Source organism: Neofelis nebulosa, chromosome 17, assembly GCF_028018385.1.
Source record: "Neofelis nebulosa isolate mNeoNeb1 chromosome 17, mNeoNeb1.pri, whole genome shotgun sequence".
Lineage (NCBI taxonomy): Eukaryota > Metazoa > Chordata > Mammalia > Carnivora > Felidae > Neofelis > Neofelis nebulosa.
Window position 1 is genome coordinate 15008888 of NC_080798.1, and position 11471 is coordinate 15020358.

At 51.5% G+C, this 11471-nt stretch overlaps 2 protein-coding genes across 3 annotated transcripts; one reads left to right on the top strand and one right to left on the bottom strand.

Moving 5' to 3' along the window:
- Positions 1-819: 819 nt before the first annotated feature.
- Positions 820-6036, bottom strand: LOC131499239 (uncharacterized). 2 transcript variants are annotated; one of them, XM_058707079.1, is made up of 5 exons: positions 4689-6036; positions 3591-3749; positions 3423-3467; positions 2367-2498; positions 820-1971 (listed from the first exon to the last, which is right to left on the bottom strand). In XM_058707079.1, exons 1-5 carry the CDS (start codon positions 4830-4832, stop codon positions 1852-1854), a joined length of 600 nt encoding a protein of 199 aa, XP_058563062.1. In that variant the 5' UTR covers positions 4833-6036; the 3' UTR covers positions 820-1851. The 2 variants fall into 2 exon arrangements, with proteins under 2 accessions (XP_058563062.1, XP_058563061.1); XM_058707078.1 differs by having other exon boundaries at positions 820-2498; positions 4689-6033.
- A 129-nt stretch (positions 6037-6165) lies between these two features.
- RPS16 (ribosomal protein S16) lies at positions 6166-9087 on the top strand. Its single transcript, XM_058707080.1, has 5 exons — positions 6166-6315; positions 6452-6553; positions 8498-8594; positions 8701-8748; positions 8878-9087. Exons 1-5 carry the CDS (start codon positions 6268-6270, stop codon positions 9021-9023), a joined length of 441 nt encoding a protein of 146 aa, XP_058563063.1. The 5' UTR covers positions 6166-6267; the 3' UTR covers positions 9024-9087.
- Positions 9088-11471: the final 2384 nt, after the last annotated feature.

Consider the following 11471-nt stretch of genomic DNA (forward strand, 5'->3'; position numbering starts at 1 on the left):
AAATCAGACTTTATCTCCTACCTCCAAAACATTCCTCGGAGGTAAGTACCCCCATTTTGCTGACAAGGAAACTGAAGCTCAGAAAATAAACTGGACAGGGGCAGACCTAAGACTCCTTCCCCCAAGTTTGAGTGACTCTTAAAACTCTTGTTTTCCTTTACAAATCCCGAAGTTTAAATCAATGTGAATTTACATATTAGTAATTATTTGTCAGACAGATGGCAAAGAGGACCAGGCATGATGAGACAAGGATAAGAAAAATTCACTTGATGAAAAGGGAAAAAATGAGAAACTTTTTTTAAAAAGTCTGTTTATTTTATTTTTTTTCAACGTTTTTTATTTATTTTTGGGACAGAGAGAGACAGAGCATGAACAGGGGAGGGGCAGAGAGAGAGGGAGACACAGAATTGGAAACAGGCTCCAGGCTCCGAGCCATCAGCCCAGAGCCCGTCGCGGGGCTCGAACTCACAGACCGCGAGATCGTGACCTGGCTGAAGTCGGACGCTTAACCGACTGAGCCACCCAGGCGCCCCAAAAAGTGTGTTTATTTTTGAGAGAGAGAGAGCGCGCGCGCGAGCCAGCACGAGTGGGGGAGGGGCAGGGAGAGGGAGACACAAAATGTGAGGCAGGCTCCAGGCCCTGAGCTGTCAGCACAGAGCCGGATGCAGGGCTCGAACTCACCGACCAGGAGATCATGACCTGAGCCAAAGTTGGACGCTCAATCGACTGAGCCACCCAGGCACCGCCCCCTCCCCCCCAAATCAGAAACTTTTAAAACACATTGCTAAAATTTCTTGCATAAGCATTGAGACACCTGGATTCAGTTTACAGAAATTTAATATGCACCTGGTTACAGAGTAAGATGGTGTGGTCAGGCCAACAGTGGGCTCACAAGACGCTATCAGGGAACGAATACACCACAGGTGTGTCTGTGTGAGCACACACTCCTTGATCCAACAATCTCAGCCTGAACCCAAGACAGACGGGAGGGGCTGGTCATTCTATAAAAATGTTTTCCCTTCTGTGAGCTTGGTCCCCACATGTTTATACATACTTAATAATTAGGCTTCATGCGTCTAGTGGAGCCCAATGCAGGGCTTGAACTCGTGACCCTGAGATCAACAGTTGGACATGCAACTGACTGAGCCACCCAGGTGCCCCCAAGTTTGATTCTTTTACACACCAGCTCTTTAAAATAGGATCCCACATGTAAAATGCCTATTGACACTGCTGCAGAAAGCTATTTACTCCAGGAAAGTGAGGGAGCAGTAATTTTCTCCTCATAGAAGGTTCTTCCTTGGTGTCTCAGGGGTTCTCAACCCTACCACTATGTAAGAATATGTAAGAAGATAGAAGAGAGATGTGCAATAGCCCCAAAGTGGAAACAACCCAATGTCCACCATGAGGAGAATGGATAAACCAATTCGGGTGCGTTCATACCATGGAATAGTAACAAACTGCTGATACGCACGTGAGTGAATCTCAAAAACATCATGCTGAGTGAAAGAAGCCAGACACTAGAATATGTATAGTATGATTCCGTTCATATGAATCTCTAGAGGCGGCAAAGCTAATTCTATACGGACGGGAAGCAGATTAATGGATGTCTACGACTGGACGTGAAGACTGGGAAGGCGCATAAGGGATGATGCTTTGGGGTGATGGAAATGTGGCTGTGTGTATATATTTGTCAGAACTCATTGAAATGCACGTTTAAAACGTATGCTTTTTACTGTATACAAATTACATACACATCAATAAAGTTGTATTTTCAATAAAGTTGATTTTCAAACTATAGCTGTTCAGGATGCACCAGAGACCAATTATCAACATCTAGCCTAACCATCAGTGTCACCCGAAAGCTCTCCAGATGGTAATTATTTGCAGCCAGGGACATGAGGCACAAGACTCTCCCTGTCCTGTAGGGGTGGGGTGAGGTTGGAAGACACCTGTGCAATGCTTTGTCCCTTCCTGGAAGAGGAGAGAGGAGGGAGTACCTCAGATGGAGAAGAGGGGCAGGTGGGGGCCAATTTACCTAACCCCCTACCCCTGTAGGTCAGAGACTTCAGGCTTCAGATTTTCCTCCTTCTCTCTTCCCTTTGGTTCCATGGGCTCCAGATGGGGGCCTCTGGCCCAGAAGGAGAAGGCTTTGGATTGGCAGCTGGGGCTGGAGACCCAAGTGCCCTCTGTCTCACACCTCCCAGGCCCTCCAGCAGTACTAGGGCGTCTGTGTCCTCCCAGGCTCATGCTGAGGGCAGGTGCCTAGCACAAGCCTCCTGTAATAACTCCAAGAGCTTGGCCAGAAAGAGGGGGACGGGTCTCTGGGGATGTCCTTCACAGGGTGGACAAGGACCCTGGCCAGTCACCCACAGCCGGGACCCCAATGCATCCAGCAGACGCTGTAGCCGGAACACAGCAATCCCCATGGATCGGCCCTCTTCGAACTGGATCACAGAAAGCTCCAGCCGGAAGCATCCCAGAGTCTCAGCAGGACAAACCTGTGGGGACAGAGTGACTTGGTGTCTCTGGGCAAGGGTCTGATCCCAAATCCCCAAACCCAGGGTTTCTGAATTACGTCCTGGCATAAGCCCCTTCACCTCTTTGGGCCTCAGTTTCCTCATCTGTAAAACAGAACTCTGAATAATCCCTATCTTCAGGGATGATGCTAGCCTATACTGTCTGTGCCTGTGTAAGTTAGAAAATGACACTTCTTGGGGCACATGGGTGGCTCAGTCGGTTAAGCATTCAACTTCGGCTCAGGTCCATGACCTTGTGGTCCGTGAGTTCGAGCCCTGCCTTAGGCTCTATGCTGACTGCTCAGAGCCTGGAGCCTGCTTCAGATTCTGTGTCTCTTTCTCTGCCCCTCCCCCACTCGTGCTCTGTCTCTCAAGAAAGAATAAACGTTAAAAAAAATTAAAAACAATAAATTAAAAAAAAATAAAACAGTACTCCTTAAAACACTTCCAAGTGCTGATTTTGTCGGAATAAGATATTTCATTGCCATCTACCAGAAATTGACAAAAGTATCCAGGATGTGGATGCTGACCTTGTTGTGGGATTCTTGTGCAGCGTACATCCTTCACATCCATACATGGTGGCCGTATCTACCTCATAGGGTCAGGTCAGTGTGAAGACTAAGTAAGCTCATATAGTTAAAGCGTTTAGACCAGTACCTGGCAGAGTGAGCACTATTAAAAATGTCGCTATCATCATCAGTATCTGTTGTTAGGTGCCAGCTGCTGTTCTCGGGGTGGGAGACAGCAGTGAACAAAATGTATTTGTGATGGCCGGGAGCTGGGTCAGCAGCCGGACAGGCAGAACACCAGCCTGCTGCCTCCTGCCCCAAACATTACAAGTGTTCTCAGCCTAGTGGAATTTCCCTAAATTTCCAACTCCAAGTAAAAAGCTAATGAAATACTCACCGAGAGATCATCAGGGGTGTAGAGAGTGCCATCATTTTTGTTTCCCTACGATTGGGGGCAGGGAACAGAATCAGATCTTGGAAGGGAGAGCCTGACCTTTCCTCAAACGTGCCCCACACCCTACCGCCTCCCTGCCTGTCTGCTGGCTCTCCCCTCCGTCTTCCTCACCAGCATCTTCATGATGGCAACAAGGAAGTAGAAAGGCTCCCGAGGGCAGAGGGGTGATCCTAGGCCTCCCAAGGGCCGTACCAGCAGAAGGATGGTCCAGAGAGGCCACATGGGCACCCTGCCCACCCCCCAGGCCTTTTCTGGTCCCAGCCCAGGGTCCTGGAAGCAAGAAGTACAGGAACACTTGAGTGGCTCTGTCGGTTAAGTGTCTGCCTCTTGGTTTTGGCTCAGGTCATGACCTCACAGTTCACGGAACAGAGCCAGTGTTGGGTTGTATGCTGACAAGCTCGGAACCTGTTTGGGATTCTCTCCCTCTCCCTCTCCCTCTGCCCCTCCCCCACCACGCACGTGCGCACAGGCAGTCTCTCTCAAAATAAATAAACTTAAAAAAAAAAAGAAGTACAGAGAGATAAAGCAAGCCAGAAGACTAAAGTGTCCTGTCCCCTTCCTGTCCATCTCCACTCAACCCACAGATACTCAGGGAATGTTCTTCAAGAGGCCAGGGAAGATGGTGACCCTAGAGTAGGCCCCAGGTCACAGGCCTCCCTGACACCTCTCCCCCACCCCCCACAGGAAGATATAAGACTGAGTAAGGGTGTGAGGATCAGCCTAGAGAAATTGGAGGGTTGGGAAGTCCCGTCCCCACCCTCCCCACCGCCCCAAGAGATCTATCAGGCAGTACGGCGTGTGAGTGCATGTGAATCCTGTGGCCTGTCTTCTCAGTGGGAAACACCTATGCTAGGCTTTAGACATATTTGCAGGTGTATATTGGGGGGGGGGGGTCCTTGCTCTCTTTTCTACTTCTAGTTCTTTTTTCTTTTTTAAATAAATGTTTATTCATTTTTGGGAGAGAGGGGAGAGAATGAGAGGGGGAGGGGCAGAGAGAAAGAGGGGGGGACAGAGAATCTGAAGCGGGTTCTGTGCTGACAGCCACAAGCCTGATGGAGGACTCAAACGCAGGAACCGTGAGATCATGACCTGAGCTGAAGTCAGACACTCAACCAACTGAGCCACCCAGTGCCCCTCTACTTCTATTTCTGTATCAAGTACTGTATTTCTGTATTTCAAATATCTTGAAATCTCCATGCTTGTCTGTACCTGTCTGTCTTCTTTCTCTGAGGACTGGTCTCTCTGCCTCCGAATCGCCGTCACTTGTGTTTTCTGGATCCATCTGTAATTGATCTTCTGTCTGTCCTCTTTCTCCTCTTCTCCATCGGCCCCTTCTTTGTCTTTCTCCTTCATGTGTGCCCGTCTCTCTCTTGTGCCGTGTATCTGTGTGTGTGTCCTCCCAGGTCAGCCTCTGGATGCTCCCTTCCTTCACCTCTCCCCTCTCCCACCCTTTTGGAGCTGGACTCTGGGCTGGAGGATCCTCCCTCCTGCCACAGACCCACCTACCAATCTCCACCCTGTCTCCATTTTCCAGGCACCAGGTAAGCGACCACACCCCTTTGAACCTTGAACCTCGGATTCTGCTGCCAGGGACACTGAAGAAACTGTGGGCTCTCTGCAGCCCTGATAAAGAACCCATTTGACTGGGAAAGGAGTATCCTGTGTGTGGGGGAGCCAAGGGGAACCCAATCCTGAGATTCCTCAGATGGGATTGGGGGCACTGGGGATGGAGAATACTATGGGGAAGGAGCCTGGAGAGTTGGGTGATTTGGGGGAGTGAAGAGATGATTTGAAGGACCCCAGAGAAAGAGGGATTTTAGGGCAGAGACCTTGAAGAGGGGGAATCTGGAGGGAGGGTCTCTAAGAAGTGGAGAATTCTGGGAGAGGGAAATTCCAGGGGAGGCAGTTGCTGGTTAGAGGACGCTCTGAAGGAAACGGAATTCTTAGGAAAGGTAGATCCTGAAGGAGGGAGCTCTGAAAGGGAGAGAAAACTTGTGAAAGGAGATTCTGGCGGGGACGTTCTGGGAAAAGTGGACTGCGGGCAGTGGGAGATTCTGGGGCCCTTGAGTGAAGGAAGATTCAGAGAAAGAGGGGCGGGTCTCGTTGAGGGCTCTGAAGAGGAGAGTTCTGGGGGGCGGAAACTGAAAACGGAAGGAAATTCTGGTGAAAGGTAGATTCTGGGGGAAGGGCTCTAAAAGGATTAAAAACATTCTGGGAGAGAATTCTCGAAGGAGGTGGGTTCTGAATCCTGAATCTGGGAATCCTGGCTGATTTCCTGCTGTGGGTTCCGTAGGTGAGATTCCGATGGAGGAGGATTTGGGGAGAAGAGTGTCTAGAGGGCAGGATGGAGTGTACAGGGGAGGATGATTGCTAGAGATGAGGGGCTAAGAAGGGCCCTTTCCAGAGGGTGAAAAGCGACATTTTGGGTGGAGGAAGGGGAGGGAGAGTATTAAAGAGCCGAAACGCAAATGAACCGGCCGCTACCAATGAGGACCGAGAATAGGAAGAACAGCCTCTCCTCGCTCTACTTCCGCGACTGCACGCGGCACATTTCAGGCCCCGCCCCTTCCACTCACGGGTCCCTCCTCCTCCGCTTGGAGGCCCACCTTCCCGCCGCGAATCCGAAGTCCCGCCCCTGGCTACAATAGGAGCCGTAAAGCTCTCTCCCGTCGCGACGCAGCACCCAGAGCGCCTGCGCAGACCCTGAAAAGCGGCCCGGGTGGCCCCGCACTTTCCTTTTCCGGTTGCGGCGCCGCGCGGTGAGGATCTCTTGTCTACGTTTGCAGCCATGCCGTCCAAGGGTCCTTTGCAGTCTGTGCAGGTCTTCGGCCGCAAGGTGGGCCGGGCGCCCGATGGGAGGGGCGGAGGGAGGCCGGGGTCTGCAGAGGTCTGTGGGCAGGGTTCTGGGGTCCACATGGGAGCCGGGGGCCGAAGCTCACGTGGTTCCGCCGTTTCGCCCTCGCTTTCCACAGAAGACGGCTACAGCCGTGGCGCATTGCAAACGGGGCAACGGCCTCATCAAGGTGAATGGACGGCCCTTGGAGATGATCGAGCCGCGCACGCTGCAATACAAGGTGCTGGGATTGAGGGTGGGCGTTTGGGTTGAGTAGGGGGGCTCTGGAGAGAGATATTTAAGTGGATTCCTGGAAGTGATCTTGGGAGGCTGAGGGATCTGGTATCAACAACGGGTTGTATAGAAGGGAGAGTTGGGGGCAGAGAAAATGGGGCATTTGGAGATGGAGCTGTTTTCGGAGGTTTCAGATATTGTGTTAAAAGCTTGAGTTGAGAGTGAAAACGTGGATGTTGCAGATTAAGAGGATGGTTTCAAAAGTGGGATATAGCTCAGTGACACTTGGGGACCCAATGGCAAGAGGAGTTTGTGTGGCAAGTTGATGGGGTCGTGTATCCTGTATACAGTGTAACGTTTGTTTTAACTGGTAGAGTGTGTATACATTTTTGAGAACAGTAATTAGTTTGTTAAGAGATACGGCCTAAAGGTAGGGTTTAGACATTGTAGGTGCTTAAAAAGCATTGGGAGAACAGGACCAGAATTTGTTTGTTGTGCTTTGCTGTGAAAGGGGTTCCTTGCCTGCTTGTTTCTGTTTTGGCCTCGGTTTTTTCAGCCCAGAATGGAACGAGTGGAGTCTGTTTTTTGCCTCTCTTACTTGTGTTGTTAATTTGAGGCATGTAACCTCGTTTTGTTTTTTTTTTTCCCTTGGGTCATCCATAAAACGGGGATCATTTCTTCCTTGAAGGGTTGTTGTGAGGGTAAGTTAGATTGTCCGGGTAAACTTCTTGGCATGTATGAGAATGCATTTGTTTCTTCTTTAAATTTTGTTGCTTTGTATTTCATTTTTATTTTAATTTTTTTTGATGTTTTATTTATTTTTGAGAGTGCAGGAGGGGGAGGGGCAGAGAGGGAGACAGAAGATCTGAAGCAGGCTCTGCCCTGACAGGAGAGAGCACGATGTGGGACTCAAACTCAGCAACTGTGAGATCATGACCCGAGCCAAAGTCTGACACAACCGACTGAGCCACTCGGGCACCCTCTAATTTAATCTGTTAAATTTTAGTGTAGTTGACACGCAATGATATGTTTCTGGTGTACAACGTAGTGATAAGAGTGTCACTTTTAAACGTGAAGAATAATATGTGCTCCAGGCTTAGTTAGAATGTCATATGATATACTGTCTGAGATCTTTCTGTGTAGCAGATACCAAGTGCTGTGGTTTACTCTTCTCGATTGTCAGTTTTATGAAGGTTTTGTCGTGCAACCGGTGTTAGGTGTTGGGGACCCAGCAGTGACCCAGGTGACCCCAGGCCCTGCCCTTACAAAGCTCCGAGTCTAGTGGAGGAGGCAGACTGGTCCCTGTATCAGACCCTGCTCCGGGGTAGTCAGGGCTAGGATGGGGGAGCCCAGAGAAGGCATCTGGCTCGAACCTGGGTGGGAGGATAAGTACAGGCTTCGTGGGGGGGTGGGGGGTGGGGTCGGAGGGACGGGCAGGGGGAGGTGGGGATGGGAAGCTGAGAGCTGAGAGCTAAGACCTAAAGTATAGGTAAAGTAAAAGCTTCCGGGCACGTGCAAAAGGTGTGGAGCTGGCGAGGGGAGAGCAGAGCACACACGTAGTGTAGTCGTAATTTGGAAACGTGCAGCTCAAAGGGCTGGGTGGAGAGCCCAAGGGAGGGAAACCCAGAGAAAGCACCTGACATGGCCCAGGAGTGGTTTTTCACTGTTCCAGGCAGGTATGGTGGCTGTAGGGGTTTTCCGTGTTGAGCTAAAGTGCCAGAACTGGTCCTGGAGGTGGGGACTCTGAGGCCCCGAGGGACACAGATGGGAGGGCCCAGCTCGGGTTCCCTTCAGCAGCCTGTCATCTGTCTTCAAATCGTCCCTGCTCTCCTAGCCGTGCAGAGAGGTCAGCGATGGCAGAAGCTACTTGGAGAGAAGTAGGGTGCTCAGTGCGGTGGCTCAGCTGCCCAGCCTGTGATCTAAAATCCTGTCACGTCCCTTGTTCCTCCAGCTACTGGAACCTGTTCTGCTTCTGGGCAAGGAGCGGTTTGCTGGGGTGGACATCCGAGTCCGAGTGAAGGGTGGCGGTCACGTAGCCCAGATTTATGGTGAGTCGCCGGAACGGGGCATACGGTGGGAGGTGGCTCTGAGAGCAAAGCCCTACTCTCGGGGCTTCCCAAAGCTGATACGTCCTTTTGTGTGTCTTCTTCACAGCAATTCGCCAGTCCATCTCCAAAGCCCTGGTGGCCTATTACCAGAAATGTGAGTAAGAATGGCTCCTTCCCATCGGGTGGGTGGCAGGCAAGTGGAGGACCAGCCCCGCATTTAGCCCCAGAGACCAGGAGGGTGCTTCCAGGGTTGTCTCAATCTTCACTCTCCTCTCATCCCCAGATGTGGATGAGGCTTCCAAGAAGGAGATCAAAGACATCCTCATCCAGTACGACCGGACCCTGCTGGTAGCTGATCCCCGGCGCTGCGAATCTAAAAAGTTCGGTGGTCCTGGTGCCCGTGCTCGTTACCAGAAATCCTACCGATAAGCCGATTGTGAGGATTAGGGTTCACCTTTATAATAAACAATTGTCATGGGACTTGAGGTTTCAAGGACTGTGCTGTGGTCGTTTTGTGGTGGGTCTTTGACTAAAAGAAATGCGAGAAACAGCCCGGCTCACTGCCGGTCTGGATTGTAAGGCTTTCCAGCGTTTTCAGAAGACACCACGCCTGGGTTAGTGTGGGTGGGTGGGGAGGCAGGGGGGCAAGCTTGAGACCCAGTCTCCCGCGCTTCTAGTAGAGTCCAGCGTGCGGGCACCGTGGAGGCGGGGTGGTTCTAGGCCATTGGTTGTGTGGGGTGTCCTCATGAGTTGTTTTTTTTAGTCCTTTTGCTGCTACTGTGATGGCGTGTCAGGGAATAGCGGGGGAAATGTGTAAGATCAGTAAACATTAATAGAAACTTGGGTGCAGCCTGAAGTCAACTAGTAGGGCCGTGATTGGATTGGGAAGGGATCTTTCCTAATGCCAGTCTGTAGGTAGATAGACTGGAGATGTGGGAGGGGTGGGGTGGGATCCTTCTGACTGGCTTCATCCTTCAGGATGTCAGTACTACCTCCCGGGGAAGGGCCCCCTGTGGCCTCTTGAAAGCAGGTCCCGATTACACTCATTGCAGCAACTGTCTTTACTGGGCTCAGAATGTGGGTCTGAGGACTTGTTCGTCTGTTGTGCCTGCCACGTAGTAAGAGCCAACATATTGTAGGCTCTCCATTGCTACCACTGGGCTACACGGTATTTCCGTCGTCAAAAGTTCTGTGGACAGCACTGGTGTATGTTTAAGGAAGCAAAATGTTGCTTGTGGATTCAGTTACTTTTGGTTTTCCCTCCCCATTTTTACAGTGAAGCTAATGAGCTTCATTGGGTGGGAAGGGCATCTCTGCCCCATCAGCCCTTGGAGCCAGCCTGGACACCTCCGCCATCTGTCCCCAGGCAGGGTCCCACAGGCTCCCCCTGCTGGGGGTACTGGCGAGAACAGCGTATGGCATCTGGACATTGATGGAGAGGGGAAATTTTTAACAGAATTTTTTCATGAAAGAAGGAACTTGAAATTTATTGACCGGTTGTCTTTTCGGTATGTGCCCCACTCCATCTAGTAGTCACGTGCAGCTGGCAAACTGGGCAGCGCAGATGAGAGAACGTTGCCGTCGTTGAGGAAAATTGGACTGGACAGGGCACTGATGTGTGGGGAGCGTATGCAAATAGCGTCTCTTACAGATGGACGGTGGGGTTGATTGGTACCAACCAAGCGCCAGGCTAAGCATTGTTAGGTATACTTGACGTTCCTTGTGAGGTGGCTGACAGGCTGGTGTCTAAATGTTAGGTAAGAAGATTAGCCTAGTGGCCATGTAACTGCAGCTCAAGTTTAAATTGCAGCTGTAGTTAACGGGTTTGGATGGCATTAACCTAAATGTCCCGGAGAGGGCAGGAGGCCACTACCCTTGCACTTTGAGCCTGATCGGTAGCTCTAAAGACGGCTGGGCTTGCAGTGGACGAGCAAGGAAGGTGTTCCTGAGAAGGTGTCGGAGCTGGGGCTGTGAAGCAGGTAGGAGTCGGGCAGGTGGGAGTAATGGAGTGGGGAGTGGGGGGGTCAGGGATCAGGGGTCAGGAGGGGCTTAAGCCAGCCTGGTGTCCCTGGTTTCCTACAGGGTTCAGAGACCCCCTTACAAGACTCCTGGCTCCCTGCCAGAGGCACAGCTGGGATGCATCTTGCATCTGAAAATGCTAAGGGGGCTCGCCTCTCTTTCCCCTCTTCAGGCTTTGGAGGAGACGGCCCCTTTCTCCCTCCCTGCCGCCTCCTCAAATACCGGGAATTCCGGCGCCACTGGGAGCCCAGGCCAGGCTGAGAACTTTCCTTCAGCTGGGAATGTGCAGCTGGGGGTGGAGGAGGGGAGGGCCGCAGTCCTGACCCTGGCGAGGCTGCGGTGCAGTAGGCCCAGGCCACTCAGCCCAGGCCCTAGTGTATGGCCCAGTAACCATCTAATAAATACCAGAAGCCAGCAGCTAATACTGAGCCAGGCTTTGTTGGGGATACTTTACTCTGCCAAGAATCACCTAGAGCCCCTGGTGCACTAGGCTGCAAGCCCTGTTCTGGTAGGGAAGGGTTTTCTTGAACCAGGCCTGGCACAGGATAGACACTCAACAGCTCAGAGCATGGACTCGGGCTACGTGGTGTGGATTTGAGTTCCAACTCTGTCCCTTAGCAATGTGACTGAGCAAATCCCTTATTCTCTCTATGCCTCTGTTTCCTCATCTCCACAATGAGTGAGGATCAGAAACCATCCTTGTGGCACACGGGCAGCTCACTTGGTTAAGCATGTGACTCGATCTCAGCTCAGGTCATGATCTGGTTCGTCGGTTCGAGACCCGCGTCGGGGTCTGCATTGACAGTGCGGAACCGGCTTGGGACTCTCTGACGCTCCTCCGCTCTCTCTCAAAATAAA